This window comes from Nerophis lumbriciformis, linkage group LG08 (assembly GCF_033978685.3).
Source record: "Nerophis lumbriciformis linkage group LG08, RoL_Nlum_v2.1, whole genome shotgun sequence".
Taxonomy (NCBI): domain Eukaryota; kingdom Metazoa; phylum Chordata; class Actinopteri; order Syngnathiformes; family Syngnathidae; genus Nerophis; species Nerophis lumbriciformis.
Genome location: NC_084555.2, coordinates 12,435,793 through 12,455,000, shown reverse-complemented (window position 1 = coordinate 12,455,000; position 19,208 = coordinate 12,435,793). Strand labels below are relative to the sequence as shown.

The 19,208-nt window shown below is 40.8% G+C and overlaps 1 protein-coding gene across 1 annotated transcript in view; it reads left to right on the top strand.

The window, feature by feature from the left end:
* Positions 1 to 19,208, top strand: part of tonsl (tonsoku-like, DNA repair protein) — a 60,105-nt gene that overhangs the window by 34,713 nt on the left and 6,184 nt on the right. Inside the window, exons 16-25 of the mRNA XM_061968303.2 lie at positions 1 to 5; positions 76 to 320; positions 5,475 to 5,910; positions 5,982 to 6,175; positions 6,248 to 6,348; positions 6,411 to 6,567; positions 10,508 to 10,586; positions 10,670 to 10,977; positions 14,891 to 15,062; positions 15,147 to 15,322. The exon at positions 1 to 5 is cut by the window's left edge and continues 119 nt beyond it. Of these exons, the coding sequence (XP_061824287.2) occupies positions 1 to 5; positions 76 to 320; positions 5,475 to 5,910; positions 5,982 to 6,175; positions 6,248 to 6,348; positions 6,411 to 6,567; positions 10,508 to 10,586; positions 10,670 to 10,977; positions 14,891 to 15,062; positions 15,147 to 15,322 (1,873 nt within the window). The remainder of the gene's footprint in view (positions 6 to 75; positions 321 to 5,474; positions 5,911 to 5,981; positions 6,176 to 6,247; positions 6,349 to 6,410; positions 6,568 to 10,507; positions 10,587 to 10,669; positions 10,978 to 14,890; positions 15,063 to 15,146; positions 15,323 to 19,208) is intronic.

Sequence of the window (19,208 nt, the reverse complement as noted above, 5' to 3'; positions counted from 1 at the left end):
AGGCGGTAAGTACATCTTTTTTTTCCATCAATACACATCTTTTTTGCACACTATTGTATCTATTTCCATCTGCAGTCCACGTTGCCGCTGCCCCTCCCAAACCTTTTGACTCATTTCAAGACAGCCAGCTATTTGATGCCGAGAACTCTGAGCCCCTAACGTCCTCAGAAGGGGGCTGTGCCTCTAGCCAAGACTGGCCTGGAAGCAGCGAGAGGTCAGAGGTGAACACGACAGCGTCTGCTAGTCTCTCGCGACAGCAGCTAAACAGCTCATCTCAGCGTCGGCGAGCCAGAGGGACAGAGGCAACTCTTCTTTATGGGGTAATTACAGCTTATATGTTGGCATCAGGGATGGGTCCCTTTCACTTTTAAATCGATACGGTGCCAATTCCCGGTACCTGGGAATCCATACGGTACTAATTTTCGGTACTTTTGTGGTAGAATTGTACTGTACGTAGTATACTTTGCATACAGTTGCAATTCCAAGACATTAGATGGCAGTTGTGTATAAACTTCAGTGTGTTGCCATAGTCAATAAGTCGTCTTAGCCATCACGTTGAATGTTATAGTCTTTTCTAATGTTAGATAGATTTCTTTATTTATTTTTGAGCCCTACAAAGTGTTTATACTGCAAGTATTGTACATATTACACACCAGCTGTTTTATTGTAATGTGCATCATAGTTGTAGTTTGATGACCAAATTAGGAGGTTTTAAAATTGCCATGGAAAGTAGCTAATGCTAAACCCAATGTAAATTAGCAACAAGCTCAAGCTTTTTGAAGAGTGGAGTCTTAATGTACTTTTGAGCACTTTCTTTTTGCTTTGTAGGCATGGAAAATTGTAACATTACTTAGAGGCAGTTCAGATGAGTCCACTCTGAGTGCTTGACTGCTTGTTTCCACGCCTAGTGCTTGAACAGATGCCAGTTTGCAACCAGAGTAAGGTATTGTTAATGTAATATGGCACTGTTTGATGTTTCATTAATCGGTACCTGGTAGTACTGACTGTCTTCGATAGGCACCTAAAAAAAAGTACCAAATTCATTATCCATCCATAGTTACCATATTGATCATTTAAAACAGATTAGAGTCGTCCTTCGCCACATTGCGATTTGAATATTGCGGCTTCAACACAGGGCAGAGTTTTTGGGATATTTAAAAAAATAAATAAATAAATTACCGTATTTTTCGGAGTATAAGTCGCTCCGGAGTATAAGTTGCACCGGCCGAAAATGCATAATAAAGAAGGAAAAAAACATATATAAGTCGCACTGGAGTATAAGTCGCGTTTTTTGGGTAAATGTATTTGATAAAACCCAACACCAAGAATAGACATTTGAAAGGCAATTTAAAATAAATAAAGAATAGTGAACAACAGGCTGAATAAGTGTACGTTATATGAGGCATAAATAACCAACTGAGAACGTGCCTGGTATGTTAAAGTAACATATTATGGTAAGAGTCATTCAAATAACTATAGCATATAGAACATGCTATACATTTACCAAACAATCTGTCACTCCTAATCACTAAATCCCATGAAATCTTATATGTCTAGTCTTTTACGTGAATGAGATGAATAATATTATTTGATATTTTACGGTAATGTGTTAATAATTTCACACCAGTGACGTGCAGTCACTAGAGGCAGGTGAGGCGGGGCCTCACCTGCCATCATGGAAAGAAAAAAAATGTAAAAAGAAAAAAAAAAATTAAATTGTTATATGTATGCAGTGATTATACTATAAAGTTATTTTCCATTTAACTTCACCAGTTTTAGATTATTTTTATTCAAAATTGCTGAATTTTCACATTTGCCGTTCAAATACTGAGAAGAGACGGTGCGGTGAACAGCAGCCAGTTGAGGCACGTCACTCAGTGCCTCAACATGGACGGACTCGGCTAACTGCTGGCCTGCTGTGCAGTGAGACTGTATTGCTATATGAATTATATTATACATTTCCATTGTTTAGTTAGCTGAGGTATATAATGTACAGTGTATTTTGTCAACAACTGTATGTGTGTAACGTATTTCTTGTGCTGAGCGATCATAAAACGGCTGCAAAAGACGCACTGGCCGAGGCTCCAGTAGCCAACGCCTCCTGCACCCCCGCCGTAGAATTGTTATATCAACTAAAGCCCACACTTAAACTTTCCACGTGCAAGATTAAATCTATTTAAAAAAGTTATTTCATAAGCACGGTGGAAGAGGGGTTAGTGCGTCTGCCTCACAATACGAAGGTCCTGAGTAGTTGTGAGTTCAATCCCGGCCTCGGGATCTTTCTGTGTGGAGTTTGCATGTTCTCCCCGTGACTGCGTGGGTTCCCTCCGGGTACTCCGGCTTCCTCCCACCTCCAAAGACATGCACCTGGGGATAGGTTGATTGGCAACACTAAATTGGCCCTAGTGTGTGAATGTGAGTGTGAATGTTGTCTGTCTATCTGTGTTGGCCCTGCGATGAGGTGGCGACTTGTCCAGGGTGTACCCCGCCTTCCGCCCGATTGTAGCTGAGATAGGCTCCAGCGCCCCCCGCGACCCCGAAAGGAATAAGCGGTAGAAAATGGATGGATGGATGGATGGATTTCATAAGAATCCAAAAAGTGCAAAAACAATAATGTTCGTGTTGGAGGAGTTGTGAATGACTGCAGGGCCACAACATTAGGTACACCTGCAGACTGCAGGTGTATCTAATTCACAACTCCTCCAACATGAACATTATTGTTTTTGCACTTTTTGGCTTCTTATTAAATAACTTTTGTAACCTATTTTTATGGGCTTTCCTCTTTGTGATGTTAAGTTCCTGTTATGCGCTGTTATACAGTATATGCCTTGAGCTCTTATTTTGAAGGCGCCAAGAGCGGAAGTGATGACATGTTGTAGTGGAGCGGAGGTTTTTGAAAGAAGGTAATAAAGTGGTCCTTTTGTAAACTGGAGCCTCCGTGTTTGTTATTTTGTAGTTTCATACAGTATAGGCGACATTTATAAACCCTCGGTTACACTTTTTTTAAATAGATTCAATCTTGCACGTGGAAAGTTTGAGTGAGGGCTTTAGTTGATATAACACACCCGTCAGGGGGTTCATTAATCCAGCACAACAGCGGCGAATGGACTTTATTTATAAGTAAAGGTAAGACCATAATAAATTTTGTTTTATTAAATGTGCTTTTTTGTGTGCTACAGTTTGTATGTGTAAAGTTAAAGTTAAGTTAAAGTACCAATGATTGTCACACACACACTAGGTGTGGTGAAATTTGTCCTCTGCATTTGACCCATCCCTTGATCACCCCCTGGGAGGTGAGGGGAGCAGTGGGCAGCAGCGGCGCCGTGCCCGGGAATAATTTTTGGTGATTTAACCCCCAATTCCAACCCTTGATGTTGAGTGCCAAGCAGGGAAAAATGCTGGTATGAGCTTTTAAACATAACCCGTTAACTGCTGCCAATCAAATGGTGAATAAGATACTCTTTAGGGTTCATATGTTTGTAAATCTGACTGTGATGAAGTCAGTGCCTCACCAGCCATCAACCTCACCGCACGTCACTGTTTCACACATAAGTCGCTCCTGAGTATAACTCGCACCCCTGGCCAAACTATGAAAAAAAACTGCGATTTATAGTCCGAAAAATACGGTAAGCATCTTCTACAATTTTTTTGGTCTTAAATTAAGTATTTTTAAAGCATAACAATGGCTACATCATTTAAACATATCAGTACTACAGGTGCCTTGGCCACTAAAGGAGACCAAACAATGTAGAACGCGCTGTTCAGTATCGTGTCAACTGATTGGCTCAGCCTCAGACAGCATTACTATGTTGGATTAAAAGAGTGCAGGCATCTGAAATGTACGCAAAAAATGTGGAATTCCACGTTTTTTTAACATTAATTTTTGCGTCAAAATGTCACTCCCGTGCTTTTTTTATGAAATATCCCCAAAATTGGATCTAAACTAAATGTGTTGCGCATTCACCTCAGCTGCAGGTACTCGCTGTTCCTCTTGCCACTAAGCCACTGGTGCGTTTATGGCCACACAAAAAGTCGGACAACTCAAACACCACATAAAGTTACACTATGACTCCTCAGTCATACGTGTGCTTATTCTACTGTCATTTTTATTAATGTTAATTTATTTATATTAACCATGAAATGCTGTTACTAGAGAAAGTTACAGGAATGCACACTTCATCCTATGCTTACATTTCATTGTGCAACATGAGGACGTTTAAGGGGAACTAAATGTGATCTCTGAAAGGGGTACAATGATTTCCAAAGCAGGACCCCCACCCAGACATATTGTACAATACTAATACATAACTTATGAAAAACAAGATTTCTTTTATTTTCATTACAAGTGGGCCAAATCACTAATATTACAAAATAATCTCACGAAAATGACTCCTCTCATTTGAGTGTTATTATAAAAGATTGGTTTGAGACAGGTGTGCTGCTGGTATTACCACGTGTGATGTTGCTCACATGTGCTCCACTGAATGCTCAGGGAGTTTTTGTGTTTGCTCAGACACATGAACAATTAGAGGGAACATTGGTCCGGAGTAGTCCTGAGTTCAATCCCGGGCTCTGGATCTTTCTGTGTGGAGTTTGCATGTTCTCCCCGTGACTGCCTGGGTTCCCTCCGGGTACTCGGGCTTCCTCCCACTGCCAAAAACATGCACCTGGGGATAGGTTGATTGGCAACACTAAAATTGGCCCTAGTGTGTGAATGTGAGTGTGAATGTTGTCTGTCTATCTGTGTTGGCCCTGCGATGAGGTGGCGACTTGTCCAGGGTGTACCCCGCCTTACGCCCGATTGTAGCTGAGATAGGCTCCAGCGACCCCAAAAAGGGGTAGAAAATGGATGGATGTAAACAGAGGTCACAAGACCGGAAGTATATTACCCGAGGGGGCGTGGCGATAGAATAAAGTGTCCAAATGGGAAACCTTTTGTAAGTTCTTTGTATGTTATAGATTTTTACATTACATTTTCAATGATAATAATGTTAATAATTTATCTACTAAAAAAACCTAGTACGTCTGTGGTACATTACATGGGACATGTAAGTGTTAAATAGACAGCCAAAAGGGTTTGGTAGATTACAATGAATCTAAAGGCAAAATATATTGTAAAAATGCACCCAATTGCAGGAAATGTAATCTTGATTTTAAAAGTTTTCATTCGGGGCTTTTTTTTTTTTTTTTTTACTGCCAGCACTTTGTGCCAATAGAAATGTTCCTCTTCTTTTCCTCAAAGGGTGCGGGTGCTCACATGCTTGAGAGTGTAAAAGTGACCAAAGGCTGTTATTTCATGTCTCGACGGCTGTCATTATTTTGAAAAACCTATTTAGAAGGTTTTAAACAGGTTTTTATGACCTAGCTAAGAAAATATTTGATTTGTAACACATTTGTCAATCTCAGACATAAATGAGGCCCACTTTTTGAGGAAGTCCAGTGTTTCGAAAAACATAATCAAATCTGTTTTTCAGAATAAGAGCAGCTCTTCAGAAGAGAGTGACTCTGACATCCCTATTAGTCCGCTCCGTCCAGTTCGCCCGAGACCCGCCATTCCAAAGGCTACGAGCCCAAACAAGGAGGGTGGCTCAACTGTCAGAGATCCCTCCGCATCGTCCGTCTTTGCCCAGGCAGCGTACCACAGCGCCATCCGAGGGTTGGGCAGCGCTAAAACGCTCCTGCAGGGCCGCACGCAGCCTCATTTCTCCAGCACACCGCCGGGCCTTTCATCAAGCATCAAATCAGCTTTGGTTCCCGAGGAGGAGTATCTGATGGATGACTGGCTGGAGGACGATTTGCAGGAGAGTCAGCCGAAGAAGAAGAGGAGGCTTCAAGTTCAGAATGGTGCCAGAGGAGATGACGGTCTACCTTTAACAGTCAGGGGTTCGAACTCTCAGATGTCCTGCAGGAGTAAGAAGTTAACTTTCTTTATTTTCTCTGTCCATATTTTCAACTATGTTGTACTTTTTCTGGTGCTGCAGTTCTGCCATCCACCAGCAGAGGTGTCTCTCTGAGAAAGAACAGCTCAGTGAAGCCTCAGCAGGTCAAAATGACACAAATGCCCGGGATGGTTCGATTGGGAAGACGAGAGATCAACAGGTCACATAGCCCCACCCTGACAGATGACGACATGAGACCAGAGACGCCTCCGCCACCTCAACACATGCACATTCAGGTCAGAACACGAGAAGAGGCTTCAATTTTAATCCAAAAACCTTTTTCATGTTTTGTTTTGCGTTCATTTCAGCCTCCAACTCAGACTTCCTCCATCCCTGCGTCGCTGCCTCCGCCAATAAGGATGAGGGTCAGAGTACAGGATGACGTCTTCCTCATCCCAGTTCCACAAAGGTTTGATGATTAAGATGTTGTACAGCTTTAATCTAAATAATAACAGTGACGCTACATTATAGCGAGGCAGACTCGTGCACTGTGTCGTGGCTCTGCAATCAGGCCGCCCAGCGTTATTACCACAAGTGCGGCCTCCTGCCTCGCCTCTCTCTGCAGAAAGAAGGCGCTCTGCTGTGCCCGCATGACCTCCTGTTGGCCGTTCTGCACACCAACGAGGAGGTTTGCAATGTTTTACTATTATTATGTATTAATTTGGGTTGTCCTGATCAACATTTTTTGGCCATAGATCCGATCCAATTTTGAATCTCGATCCGATACTTCGACAATACATTACAGATCTGAAAATGTTTCATATCACTAACGAAAGTAAAGCACAGTGACACATTTTATGAAGCTTATTCGATTCAGAATTTGTTGGTGTTGTTGTAAATCAGATGACATATTAAATGTGTGGTATTGAATGCTTCTAGGGGTGCTCAAGAAATTGTTTCACATCCAAATCACAACTCGTGTTTATTTTTATTCAAAATCGATTCAACATTTTTGAGAATTGATTAATACATTAATAAATAAAGGCATACTTGCCAACCCTCCCGAATTTTCCGGGAGACTCCCGAAATTCAGCGCCTCTCCCGAAAACCTCCCGGGACAAATATTCTCCCGAAAATCTCGGAGCTGGAGGCCACGCCCCCTCCAGCTCCGTGCAGACCTGAGTGAGGACAGCCTTTTTTCACAACGGGAGGACAACAGGGTGACAAGAACTAAATCATCCAGACTACAGATAAATTGTATTATTATGTTTATCTTACCTAAAAATAAATATATATATATTAATTAAAAAAAACAAAAACGAAATACATTTTTACTCTTTTATTTATTTATTATTTTGCTAAAAACATAAAAATTAATTGTATTTTTATTTGTATATTTTCTGACTCCTTATTACATCCAGCCATAGAATTATACATTAAAATAAACATATTTGAAAAAATTAATTTTAAATTATCATAATTCATTTAAAATGACCATATTTAATTATTAAAATAATTGCTTGTTTATCAACAACTTTAGCATTTTATTCATTACATTTTGAAGCTCTCAGAAGCCAAGTTATGTTATATTCCTTAAGATTTATTTATGCAAGTTTGAAGTATCAATTATCTAAACACAGTTTTGTTTGCATATTTTCAGGATATATATATATATATATATATATATATATATATATATATATATATATGTATGTGTATATATATATATATGTATGAAATACGGCAGCACGGTGGAAGAAGGGTTAGTGCGTCTGCCTCACAATACGAAGGTCCTGAGTAGTCGTGAGTTCAATCCCGGCCTCGGGATCTTTCTGTGTGGAGTTTGCATGTCCTCCCCGTGACTGCGTGGGTTCCCTCCGGGTACTCCGGCTTCCTCCCACCTCCAAAGACATGCACCTGGGGATAGGTTGATTGGCAACACTAAATTGGCCCTAGTGTGTGAATGTGAGTGTGAATGTTGTCTGTCTATCTGTGTTGGCCCTGTGATGAGGTGGCGACTTGTCCAGGGTGTACCCCACCTTCCGCCCAATTGTAGCTGAGATAGGCTCCAGCGCCCCCCGCGACCCCGAAGGGAATAAGCGGTAGAAAATGGATGGATGGATGGATGTATGAAATACTTGACTTGGTGAATTCTAGCTGTCAATATACTCCTCCCCTCTTAACCACGCCCCCAACCACGCCCCGCCCCACCCCTGACCACGCTCCCCGCCCCCCACCTCCCGAAATCGGAGGTCTCAAGGTTGGCAAGTATGAATAAAGGTTTGAGGTTTTTTTTTGCCAATGTTCTTTTTTTGCTAGAATACATTTTTGGATTAAAAACATTAAAAACATCTATTTTTATTATTATTACTGTATTACTGATACTGTTGCTTTTATTAACTTTAGTTTTCCTTAAGTATTAAGTATTGTATTTGTATGTCTTATAAATTCCATCCATCCATCCATTTCCTACCGCTTATTCCCTTCGGGGTCGTGGGGGGCGCTGGAGCCTATCTCAGCTACAATCGGGCGGAAGGCGGGGTACACCCTGGACAAGTCGCCCCCTCATAAATTGCTTTGTAAAAAATATTGTTGGAGTTTGGGTTGCTCTATTTTTAGATTGATTAAGAGCCTGTAATTTTTATAAATTAAATTTAAAAAAATGTTTTTTAGGCAAACAATGCACATATTTGTCAGCAACCAAAAGTAGCCCTTGTAACCTATAAACAGCTTTTGAAAGATTTTATTATAATATAAATACCGAATTTCCCGAAATGTATATTACAAGAATCATGTGGACTTAAGAATCGATTCTCAGTCGAATCATCTGCCCAAGATGTGGTATCCGTATCGAATCGTGAGGTGCCTAAAGCAGTGTTTTTCAACCATTGTGCCGCGGCACACTAGTGTGCCGTGAGATGCAGTGTGGTGTGCCGTGGGAGATTATCTAATTTCACCTATTTATAAATAAAGTTGATTTGACTTGATTTGATTTATTTGGTTAAAAAATATTTTTTGCAAACCAGTAATTATAATCCGCAAATAATGTGCCATTGTTGATTGTCTGTGCTGTCTGAGATCGGCAGACTTACCACATTATACTCTTCCATATCAGTAGGTGGCAGCCGGTAGCTAATTGCTTTGTAGATGTCGGAAACAGCGGGAGGCAGTGTGCAGGTAAAAAGGTGTCTACTGCTTAAACCAAAAATAAACAAAAGGTGAGTGCCGCTAAGAAAAGGCATTGAAGCGTAGGGAAGGCTATGCAGAACGAAACTAAAACTCAACTGGCTACAAAGTAAACAAAAACAGAATGCTGGACGACAGCAAAGACTTACTGTGGTGCAAAGACAGCGTCCACAAAGTACATCCGAACATGACATGACAATGTCCCCACAAAGAAGGATAAAAACAACTGAAATATTCTTGATTGCTAAAACAAAGCAGGTGTGGGGAATAGCTGTCAAGGAAGACGTGAAACTGCTACAGGAAAATACCAACTAAAGAGGAAAAGCCACCAAAATAGGAGCGCAAGACAAGAACTAAAACACTACACACAGGAAAACAGCAAAAAACTCAAAATAAGTCACGGCGTGATGTGACAGGTGGTGACAGTACACCTACTTTGAGACAAGAGCTATAGTGATGCATGCTTGGTTATGGTTTAAAATCGTATTCAACAATTGCGACAATGACTTTTAATTGTCAATATCGGCTGCTGAGTTACATTTTTTAATGATTTCTACTGGTGGTGTGCCTCTGCATTTTTTCAATGAAAAAAATGTGCCTTGGCTCAAAAAAGGTTGAAAAACACTGGCCTAAAGATTCCCACCGCTAAATGCTACATACTGTACACTTTTTCTAACAAAATAAAGTGGCTAACTTAAAAAAAGCAAAAACTACGATTAGCTCCTATTTTGAATATTTTGGGTTTTACCCTTAAAGCTTTCCTGTATCCAAAGACTTACTCATTGACTTTGTAAACAATAACAAAAAAAAAACCACAAATAATTTTGTAAAAACAAGAACAAAAAACAATCAAATCACTTTATTATCATTTATTTACTGATACTACATTATGCACCGATAGTATCGACATCTGGATCGATCACACCTATAATAAATTGAAGCTTTAGCGGTAGTCCTGCTCAGTTTGTGTGAGTTTGTGTGTGTGTGTGTGTGTGTGTGTGTGTGTGTAGCATGCTTAACCATTTATTTTCCTCTACTCCCCCATTCAAGAATCTTAGTTTATTTTCTGCCATGGTGGTCACAATTAGTATCTTAGAAGCAGCTTTGCACTGTGGATAGACTGCGCGTTTTTCGAAGCTTTCTCTCAAATTCGAGCCGGCGTTCTTGCAAGACACGCACCCTCCTGGAATGTATGTGTGTAACAATGAATATAGAAATGTAATTGTGTCTCTCTGAGCGTGCATCTCTTTTGAAGGAATCTTTGACGCGAGTACAATCTTTAGCCACACAATAACTGTGACAGCTGCCGTAAAGTTAGTCAGTTAAAAAAGGCAAATATCAGTCCCTGATTCGATGCCATGATGATCGAGATCGGGACTTCTCTAGTCTTCATGTCCCAAGAGCATTGTGGCAAAGTTAGGATTGAATGCGGAATGTTGCAGGTGTTGGCTGAGGTGTCTTCCTGGGACCTGCCCCCTCTTCCAGAGCGCTACAAGAAGGCATGCCTCAGCCTGGCAGTAGGTGAGCAATCAACACACCTACATACAAACACAAATAAATCATAAATCATAGTGCAACTTCAATCTATGTGTGGTGCCATGCAGCAGAGAACAAGCGCGTCACCCGACTGTGTGAGGTGCAGGACGGCAGTTCCTCCGTGTTGGTGTGCGGCCTCGGCCTGGCCCCGTCCTCCCTCGCCGCCCTCTTACGCGCCCTCAAACTACAGGCCAGCCTCACAGAGCTACGCCTTTCGGGCAACCGCCTCCACGATAACCTCCTCGCCGAGCTGATGACCACGGCTATCACCATGCCACGGCTCTGTCTGCTGGACCTTTCGGCCAATCAGGTTACGGGGGAGGGGCTTGAGAAGGCAGCCAACGCTTTAAAAGGAGTCAGCCATCCTGCATTTCCGGTAAAGCAGCATTTTTCATCCTGATGAGCTTAAAGTCTATATATATATATATATATATATATATATACATATATATATATATATATATATATATATTTTTTTTTTTTATATAGTCTTGCTGAAAAAGTAGTAAAATATACGTGTGTGTGTGTGTGTGTGTGTGTGTGTGTGTGTGTGTGTGTGTGTGTGTGTACACATACATACATAACTTATCAGAAAATGTGATATTTCATTCTTTCTTGGATCATGTTACGACAGTATATGATAGTTACTACTAGGGGTGTCCAGATCCGATATTGATATCGGATTGATTGATTGATTGATTGATTGATTGAAACTTTTATTAGTAGATTGCACAGTTCAGTACATATTCCGTACAATTGACCACGAAATGGTAACACTCAAATAAGTTTTTCAACTTGTTTAAGTCGGGGTCCACGTAATCAATTCATGGTAGATATTGGATATTGGATAATATCGACTTAAATTTGAATGTTCAATACAAGCAGTTCTGCAGAGCGTTTACCTGTGTAAAGTTGGACAGCCAGGTAACATCTAAATGTCCTCCGATAAACACACAAGGTTGGTATTTTTGTGTATTTTAGTCGAGTTATTTACAAAAGGTAAACATTGTAGGCTATAGGTTACTAGGACCTAGCAGCTACACAACAGCTAAGCACACGATAGCACGCAAGCTAGACATATGTAATAAGTGTCCTTAATTGAACAATATTGCAGTCTAAAACACGTCATTTATCAATTATGATTATAGTTGCAAATCTCTCATACATACAAAGTCTCCATGGCCGAAGCATATTAGAAAATATCCAGTAACAAATGTGTCCACATCATTCAACTTACTGCGTTGTGAGTCTCACATAAATATTTATTATGGTCACGAGATATCGCCAAAAGAGCAATTACCGTATTTTCCGGACGATAAGTCGCAGTTTTTTTCATACTTTGGCCGGGGGTGCGACTTATACTCAGGAGCGACTTATGTGTGAAATTATTAACACATTACCGTAAAATATCAAATAATATTATTTAGCTCATTCACGTAAGAGACGAGACGTATACCATTTCATGGGATTTAGCGATTAGGAGGGACAGATTGTTTGGTAAACGTATAGCATGTTCTATATGTTATAGTTATTTGAATGACTCTTACCATAATATGTTACGTTAACATACCAGGCACATTCTCAGTTGGTTATTTATGCGTCATATAACGTACACTTATTCAGCCTGTTGTTCACTATTCTTTATTTATTTTAAATTGCCTTTCAAATGTCTATTCTTGGTGTTGGGTTTTATCAAATAAATGTCCCCAAAAAATGCGACTTATACTCCAGTGCGACTTATATACCGTATTTTCCGCACCATAAGGCGCCCTGGGTTAAAAGCCGCGCCTTCAATGAACGGCATATTTCAAAACTTTGTCCACCTATAAGCCGCCCGGTGTTGTAAGCCGCATCTAACTGCGCTAAAGGAATGTCAAAAAAAACAGTCAGATAGGTCAGTCAAACTTTAATAATATATTAAAAACCAGCGTTCTAACAACTCTGTTCACTCCCAAAATGTACGCAAATGTGCAATCACAAACATAGTAAAATTCAAAATAGTGCAGAGCAATAGCAACATAATGTTGCTCGAACGTTAATGTCACAACACACAAAATAAACATAACGCTCACTTTCTGAAGTTATTCTTCATTCATAAATCCCTCGAATTATTCTCCTTCGTTGTCCGAATTGAAAAGTTGGGCGAATGTGGGATCCAAAATGTCGTCTGGCGCTGTCTCCCTGCCTCCCTGTCTTGGTGAACGTCACGTGTGTTGGCCTTCTGTCATCCACTGTTCCCACGCAGTTAGCAGTCTAGCTTCGAATGCCCTGTTGACACCAATATCTAGCGGCTGGAGGTCTTTTGTCAATCCACCCGGAATGACGGCGAGTATTGAATTAAGCGCGTAAGCGTGTCTCTTAATGTGATGTTATGAGCTAGCAAATATAACAACTACACTACCCAGCATGCAACGATAGTGACGAGCATGCGCGGTAGCCCTGAGAAGCGTTGTTGTATGCTGGCAGTTAGAATGTGGTTATGAGCACGCTGTGAGTAAACGTTGAGAACTCAGTTAACACGCCTCGTCTGCATTATTTATAATTAGACAGACAACACACTTAATAGGAGCCATTTTGGGGTCTTTACATAAACACACAAATGGAAATGAAACGTCACATATCCCAGCATGCACCGCGCGCTTCTTCTACGGGGAAAAAAGATGGCGGCTGTTTACCGAAGTTGCGAGACCGAAACTTTATGAAAATGAATCTTAATATTTATCCATATATAAAGCGCACCGGGTTATAAGGCGCACTGTCAGCTTTTGAGAAAATTTGTGGTTTTTAGGTGCGCCTTATAGTGCGGAAAATACGGTATGTTGTTTTCCTTCTTTATTATGCATTTTCGGCAGGTGCGACTTATACTCCGAAAAATACGGTACCCAACAATTACCCTTCAACTTAAAGGCGTTAGAAGTCCTTTCCAGAAATGAATAAATATGTTTTTCAGGCCTATCCTTATTCTGTTTGAGTAATTTCACCTAATAAAGCCTTTTATGACAATCAACACTACAAAATAAGAAAATGATGTATGATTTCTGTTGTATCGGATTAATGTCAATATCGGCCAATACTCAAGGCTCCAATATCGGTATCAGGAGTGAAAAGGTTCGGGACACCCCTAATTATGACTAACTATCCTGAGACTCATTACATTGCTGTTTTGTAAAATAGTCACACAACTTCACTTAATATTATGATTTTTCCCCCTTAAAATTGTATTGTATTAGGTAAAATAATGACTTTATTCCTATAATTTCATAACTTTTTGGTTGCAAAATTATGTGTATTAATTAAAAATTAATTTAAGAAAATCGATACTATAATTATAATTAATTTATGAATGTTTTGACTAACTTTGAAAATGATGTCATTTTTTTTTCACAAATTATTTTTATAATTTGTTTTCTTTCTTTTTTTAATATGACTGTATTCTGACAATATTAAGACTTACCTATGGTCATGAATTTTGAGTTATGACCAAAAGGACAAGATCACGGGTACGAGCGGCCGAACTGAGTTTCCTTTGTCGGGTGGCGGGGCTCTCCCTTAGAGATAGGGTGAGAAGCTCTGTCATTCGGGAGGAGCTCAGAGTAAAGCCGCTGCTCCTCCACATCAAGAGGTGCCTGATGAGGTGGTTCGGGCGTCTGGTCAGAATGCCCCTTGGACGCCTCCCTAGAGAGGTGTTTAGGGCATGTCCGACCGGAAGAAGGCCACGGGGAAGACCCAGGACATGTTGGGAAGACTATGTCTCCCGGCTGGCCTGAACTGGACAAAGTGGCTGGTGAAAGGGAAGTCTGGGCTTCCCTGCTTAGCTGCCCTCGCGATCCGATCTCAGATAAGCCGAAGTAGATTGATGGATGGCATAAAAAAATCTATAGTGGCCCGTGTTAGGACTTTCTTCCAAATCATAACTTTTCCCAAAAAATATGTCTTTTTGTTGGTACAATTGCATGATTTTTTTAATCCTGATATTTGTATATTTAATACAACTTTACAATACAATTTTACAGGCTACATTTGATCAAGATTTCTTCCAATTGTGTGGACTTGATTTATTGATTAATGTTGGGATAGACTCCATCCAACCCTCAACCTCGAAAGAGACAAGCGTTAGAAAGTGGATGGATGGATGAATGGATGGACGTGTTGGGTATAAGTGAGGCAAAATGGGGTGCGGTACTCGTCTGCAACCAGCTGAGGCACTGTTGACTTAGTCTAAACTAGTTTAACAAAGAAAATGGTGTCAACAATGGGAAGTTCATCTACATGTCTTTGATATTTGCCAGTGTCTGAAGGAATTGGACCTGAGCTTGAACCCACTAGGTGACAATATATCAGAGTCTCTGTCCTGCCTGGTGTCCTCCTGCCCGCTGCTGGGCAAGCTATCCCTGCGTGGCTGCAGCCTCACTTCCCGCTTCCTGCAGCAACATCGCCTGCTGCTCGCTAGCACCCTCGCAGGTCACAAAGAAACACTGCTTATAATCCCATAAGATGTTTAACAGATGGACAATTTGTTGGGGAAAAAAAATGTCTATCTTGCAGGGACGGGCCACCTGAAGTCAGTGTGTCTATCCCACAATGCACTGGGCTCCACAGGCTTTGAGCTGGTGTTGAAAACTCTCCCTCTACACACTCTCACACACTTGGATCTGTCTGCTGTACGAAAGGGGCTGGTTGATTACCCGGCGCTGGAACACCTCGCCATCCTTCTGTCACAGGTATATATTAGGTCCACCAAAATGTTGCCTTTTCAAAGATAATATTAATCCTTGCGCAACCTTAAGATTGACTATGCACACTCAGCGCTGTACAGTGCGAGCATTTCAGTCGCCTTTGCCACTAGAAAAAGGTTGTGCGAGTATTGGGGGGGAAATAAGTAGCACACGTGCGAATACAGACCCTTTAATTAGAGCTTTTCTCCCAAAATAAATCCATCCATATTTGATCAAACCAGAGTAAAATTTCCGCCCCTTTGTATAACGTTTGCAATAAACTGAAACCATAACCAAATGGACAAGTGATTGACGCGAAAGTGTCACTGATCCCTCTGTGCGAATTTTACAGCTGTGTGTGTAGCTGTAGCGAGGCTGTGTGTGAGCTCCAAGTCTTCCACACGGTAGAAAACAAAGTCCTTAGTTGGAGGAACTAACCAAAATAAATCCATCCATATTTGATCAAACTCGAGTAAAATTTTCGCCCATCTGTATAACGTTTGCAATAAACTTAAACCATAACCAAATGGACAAGTGATTGACGCGGAGAGGTCACTGGTCCCTCTGTGTGTGTAGCTTTAGCGAGGCTGTGTGTGAGCTCCAAGTTTTCTACACGGTAGAAAAAAAAGTCCTTAGTTGGAGGAACTAACCAAGATAAATCCATCCATATTCGATCAATCCATCCATATTCAATCAAACTAGAGTAAAATTTTCGCCCATCTGTATAACGTTTGCAATAAACTTAAACCATAACCAAAAGGACAAGTGATTGACGCGGAGGTGTCACTGATCCCTCTGTGCGCATTGACAGCTGTGTGTGTAGCTGTAGCGAGGCTGTGTGTGAGCTCCAAGTCTTCCACACGATAGAAAACAAAGTCCTTAGTTGGAGAAACTAACCTAAAATAAATCCATCCATATTTGATCAAACTTGAGTAACATTTTCGCCAATCTGTATAATGTTTGCAATAAACTTAAACCATAACCAAATGGACAAGTGATTGACGCGTAGGTGTCACTGATCCCTCTGTGCACATTGACAGCTGTGTGTGTAGCTGTAGCGAGGCTGTGTGTGAGCTCCAAGTCTTCCACACGGTAGAAAACAAAGTCCTTAGTTGGAGGAACTAACCAAAATAAATCCATCCATATTTGATCAAACTCGAGTAACATTTTCGCCCATCTGTATAACGTTTGCAATCAACTTAAACCATAACCAAATGGACAAGTGATTGACGCGGAGGTGTCACTGGTCCCTCTGTGTGTGTAGCTTTAGCGAGGCTGTGTGTGAGCTCCAAGTTTTCTACACGGTAGAAAACAAAGTCCTTAGTTGGAGGAACTAACCAAGATAAATCCATCCATATTCGATCAATCCATCCATATTCGATTAAAATACAGTAACATTTTCGCCCATCTGTTTAAAGTTTGCAATAAACTTAAACCATAACCAAATAGACAAGTGATTGACGCGTAGGTGTCACTGATCCCTCTGTGCGCATTGACAGCTGTGTGTGTAGCTGTAGCGAGACTGTGTGAGCTCCAAGTCTTCCACACGATAGAAAACAAAGTCCTTAGTTGGAGGAACTAACCTAAAATAAATCCATCCATATTTGATCAAACTTGAGTAACATTTTCGCCCATCTGTATAACGTTTGCAATAAACTTAAACCATAACCAAATGGACAAGTGATTGACGCGTAGGTGTCACTGATCCCTCTGTGCACATTGACAGCTGTGTGTGTAGCTGTAGCGAGGCTGTGTGTGAGCTCAAAGTCTTCCACACGGTAGAAAACAAAGTCCTTAGTTGGAGGAACTAACCAAAATAAATCCATCCATATTTGATCAAACTCGAGTAACATTTTCGCCCATCTGTATAACGTTTGCAATCAACTTAAACCATAACCAAATGGACAAGTGATTGACGCGGAGGTGTCACTGGTCCCTCTGTGTGTGTAGCTTTAGCGAGGCTGTGTGTGAGCTCCAAGTTTTCTACACGGTAGAAAACAAAGTCCTTAGTTGGAGGAACTAACCAAGATAAATACATCCATATTCGATCAATCCATCCATATTCGATCAAACTAGAGTAAAATTTTCGCCCATCTGTATAACGTTTGCAATAAACTTAAGCCATAACCAAATGGACAAGTGATTGACACATAGGTGTCACTGATCCCTCTGTGCGCATTGACAGCTGTGTGTGTAGCTTTAGCGAGGCTGTGTGTGAGCTCCAAGTTTTCTACACGGTAGAAAACAAAGTCCTTAGTTGGAGGAACTAACCAAGATAAATCCATCCATATTCGATCAATCCATCCATATTCGATTAAAATACAGTAACATTTTCGCCCATCTGTTTAAAGTTTGCAATAAACTTAAACCATAACCAAATAGACAAGTGATTGACGCGTAGGTGTCACTGATCCCTCTGTGCGCATTGACAGCTGTGTTTGTAGCTGTAGCGAGGCTGTGTGTGAGCTCCAAGTCTTCCACACGGTAGAAAACAAAGTCCTTAGTTGGAGGAACTAACCAAAATAAATCCATCCATATTTGATCAAACTCGAGTAACATTTTCGCCCCTTTGTATAACGTTTGCAATAAACTGAAACCGTAACTAAATGGACAAGTGATTGACGCGGAAGTGTCACTGATCCCTCTGTGCGCATTTTACAGCTGTGTGTGTAGCTGTAGCAAGGCTGTGTGTGAGCTCCAAGTCGTCCACACGGTAGAAAACAAAGTCCTTAGTTGGAGGAACTAACCAAAATAAATCCATCCATATTTGATCAAATTCGAGTAACATTTTCGCCCATCTGTATAACGTTTGCAATAAACTTAAACCATAACGAAATGGACAAGTGATTGACGCGGAGAGGTCACTGGTCCCTCTGTGTGTGTAGCTTTAGCGAGGCTGTGTGTGAGCTCCAAGTTTTCTACACGGTAGAAAACAAAGTCCTTAGTTGGAGGAACTAACCGAGATAAATCCATCCATATTCGATCAAACTAGAGTAACATTTTCGCCCATCTATATAACGTTTGCAATAAACTTAAACCATAACCAAATGGACAAGTGATTGACGCAGAGGTGTCACTGATCCCTCTGTACGCATTGACAGCTGTGTGTGTGTAGCTGTAGCGAGGCTGTGTGTGAGCTCCAAGTCTTCCACACGGTAGAAAACAAAGTCCTTAGGTGGAGGAACTGGTCACTAAAAGACCACGTTTTTTTCCACCACTTTAAAACTTGACATAAACTGCACAGCGCGCTAGTAACTACGAGGGTCGGAGGTAATATTGAACAACAAATGACAAGTGACAAACTTGCCATCCAAACAATACCCCGTTTGTAGACAAGAACATGCAGCTACGGAAGCACATTCAATCTATTTATTCAGCAGAGGGAACACAAACCACTGAAAGACTTAAAAGAGCTGCCGGCCTGATAAGCTAACAAAAACAGCTCAAACTCAGACGAAGCGTGGACTTGCTGGCGTCACACGTCATTAGGCAAAAGGCACAGTTGCACACACTGAAACTTATCCTAACTGCATTATGCCAGATATTTGATTTTTTTTTTTTCAGTAACGAGATAATTAATTTACCTAGTAATTAATTACATTTAATAAAGAGTAAGTCCGTTTGTAATTTAATTACTTTTTTGGTAAAGTAACTATAATGAATGACTTTTTGAAAGTAATTTTCAGAACACAGCCTGTCACACAGCATCATGAAGCAGTTGGTTGGTGTTCCTGGCTAACATCTTTGTGTTTATGTCTTAGAATAATGTTTACCTATAAAAACACCATTGTTAACGGTCAATTATTTTCATGTTGCTACTGACATTTAAACATGTCCTCTTAAACCAGGGCACTTTATTTCACATCGTTCTTTTGTGTTTATGTTAGTTGAA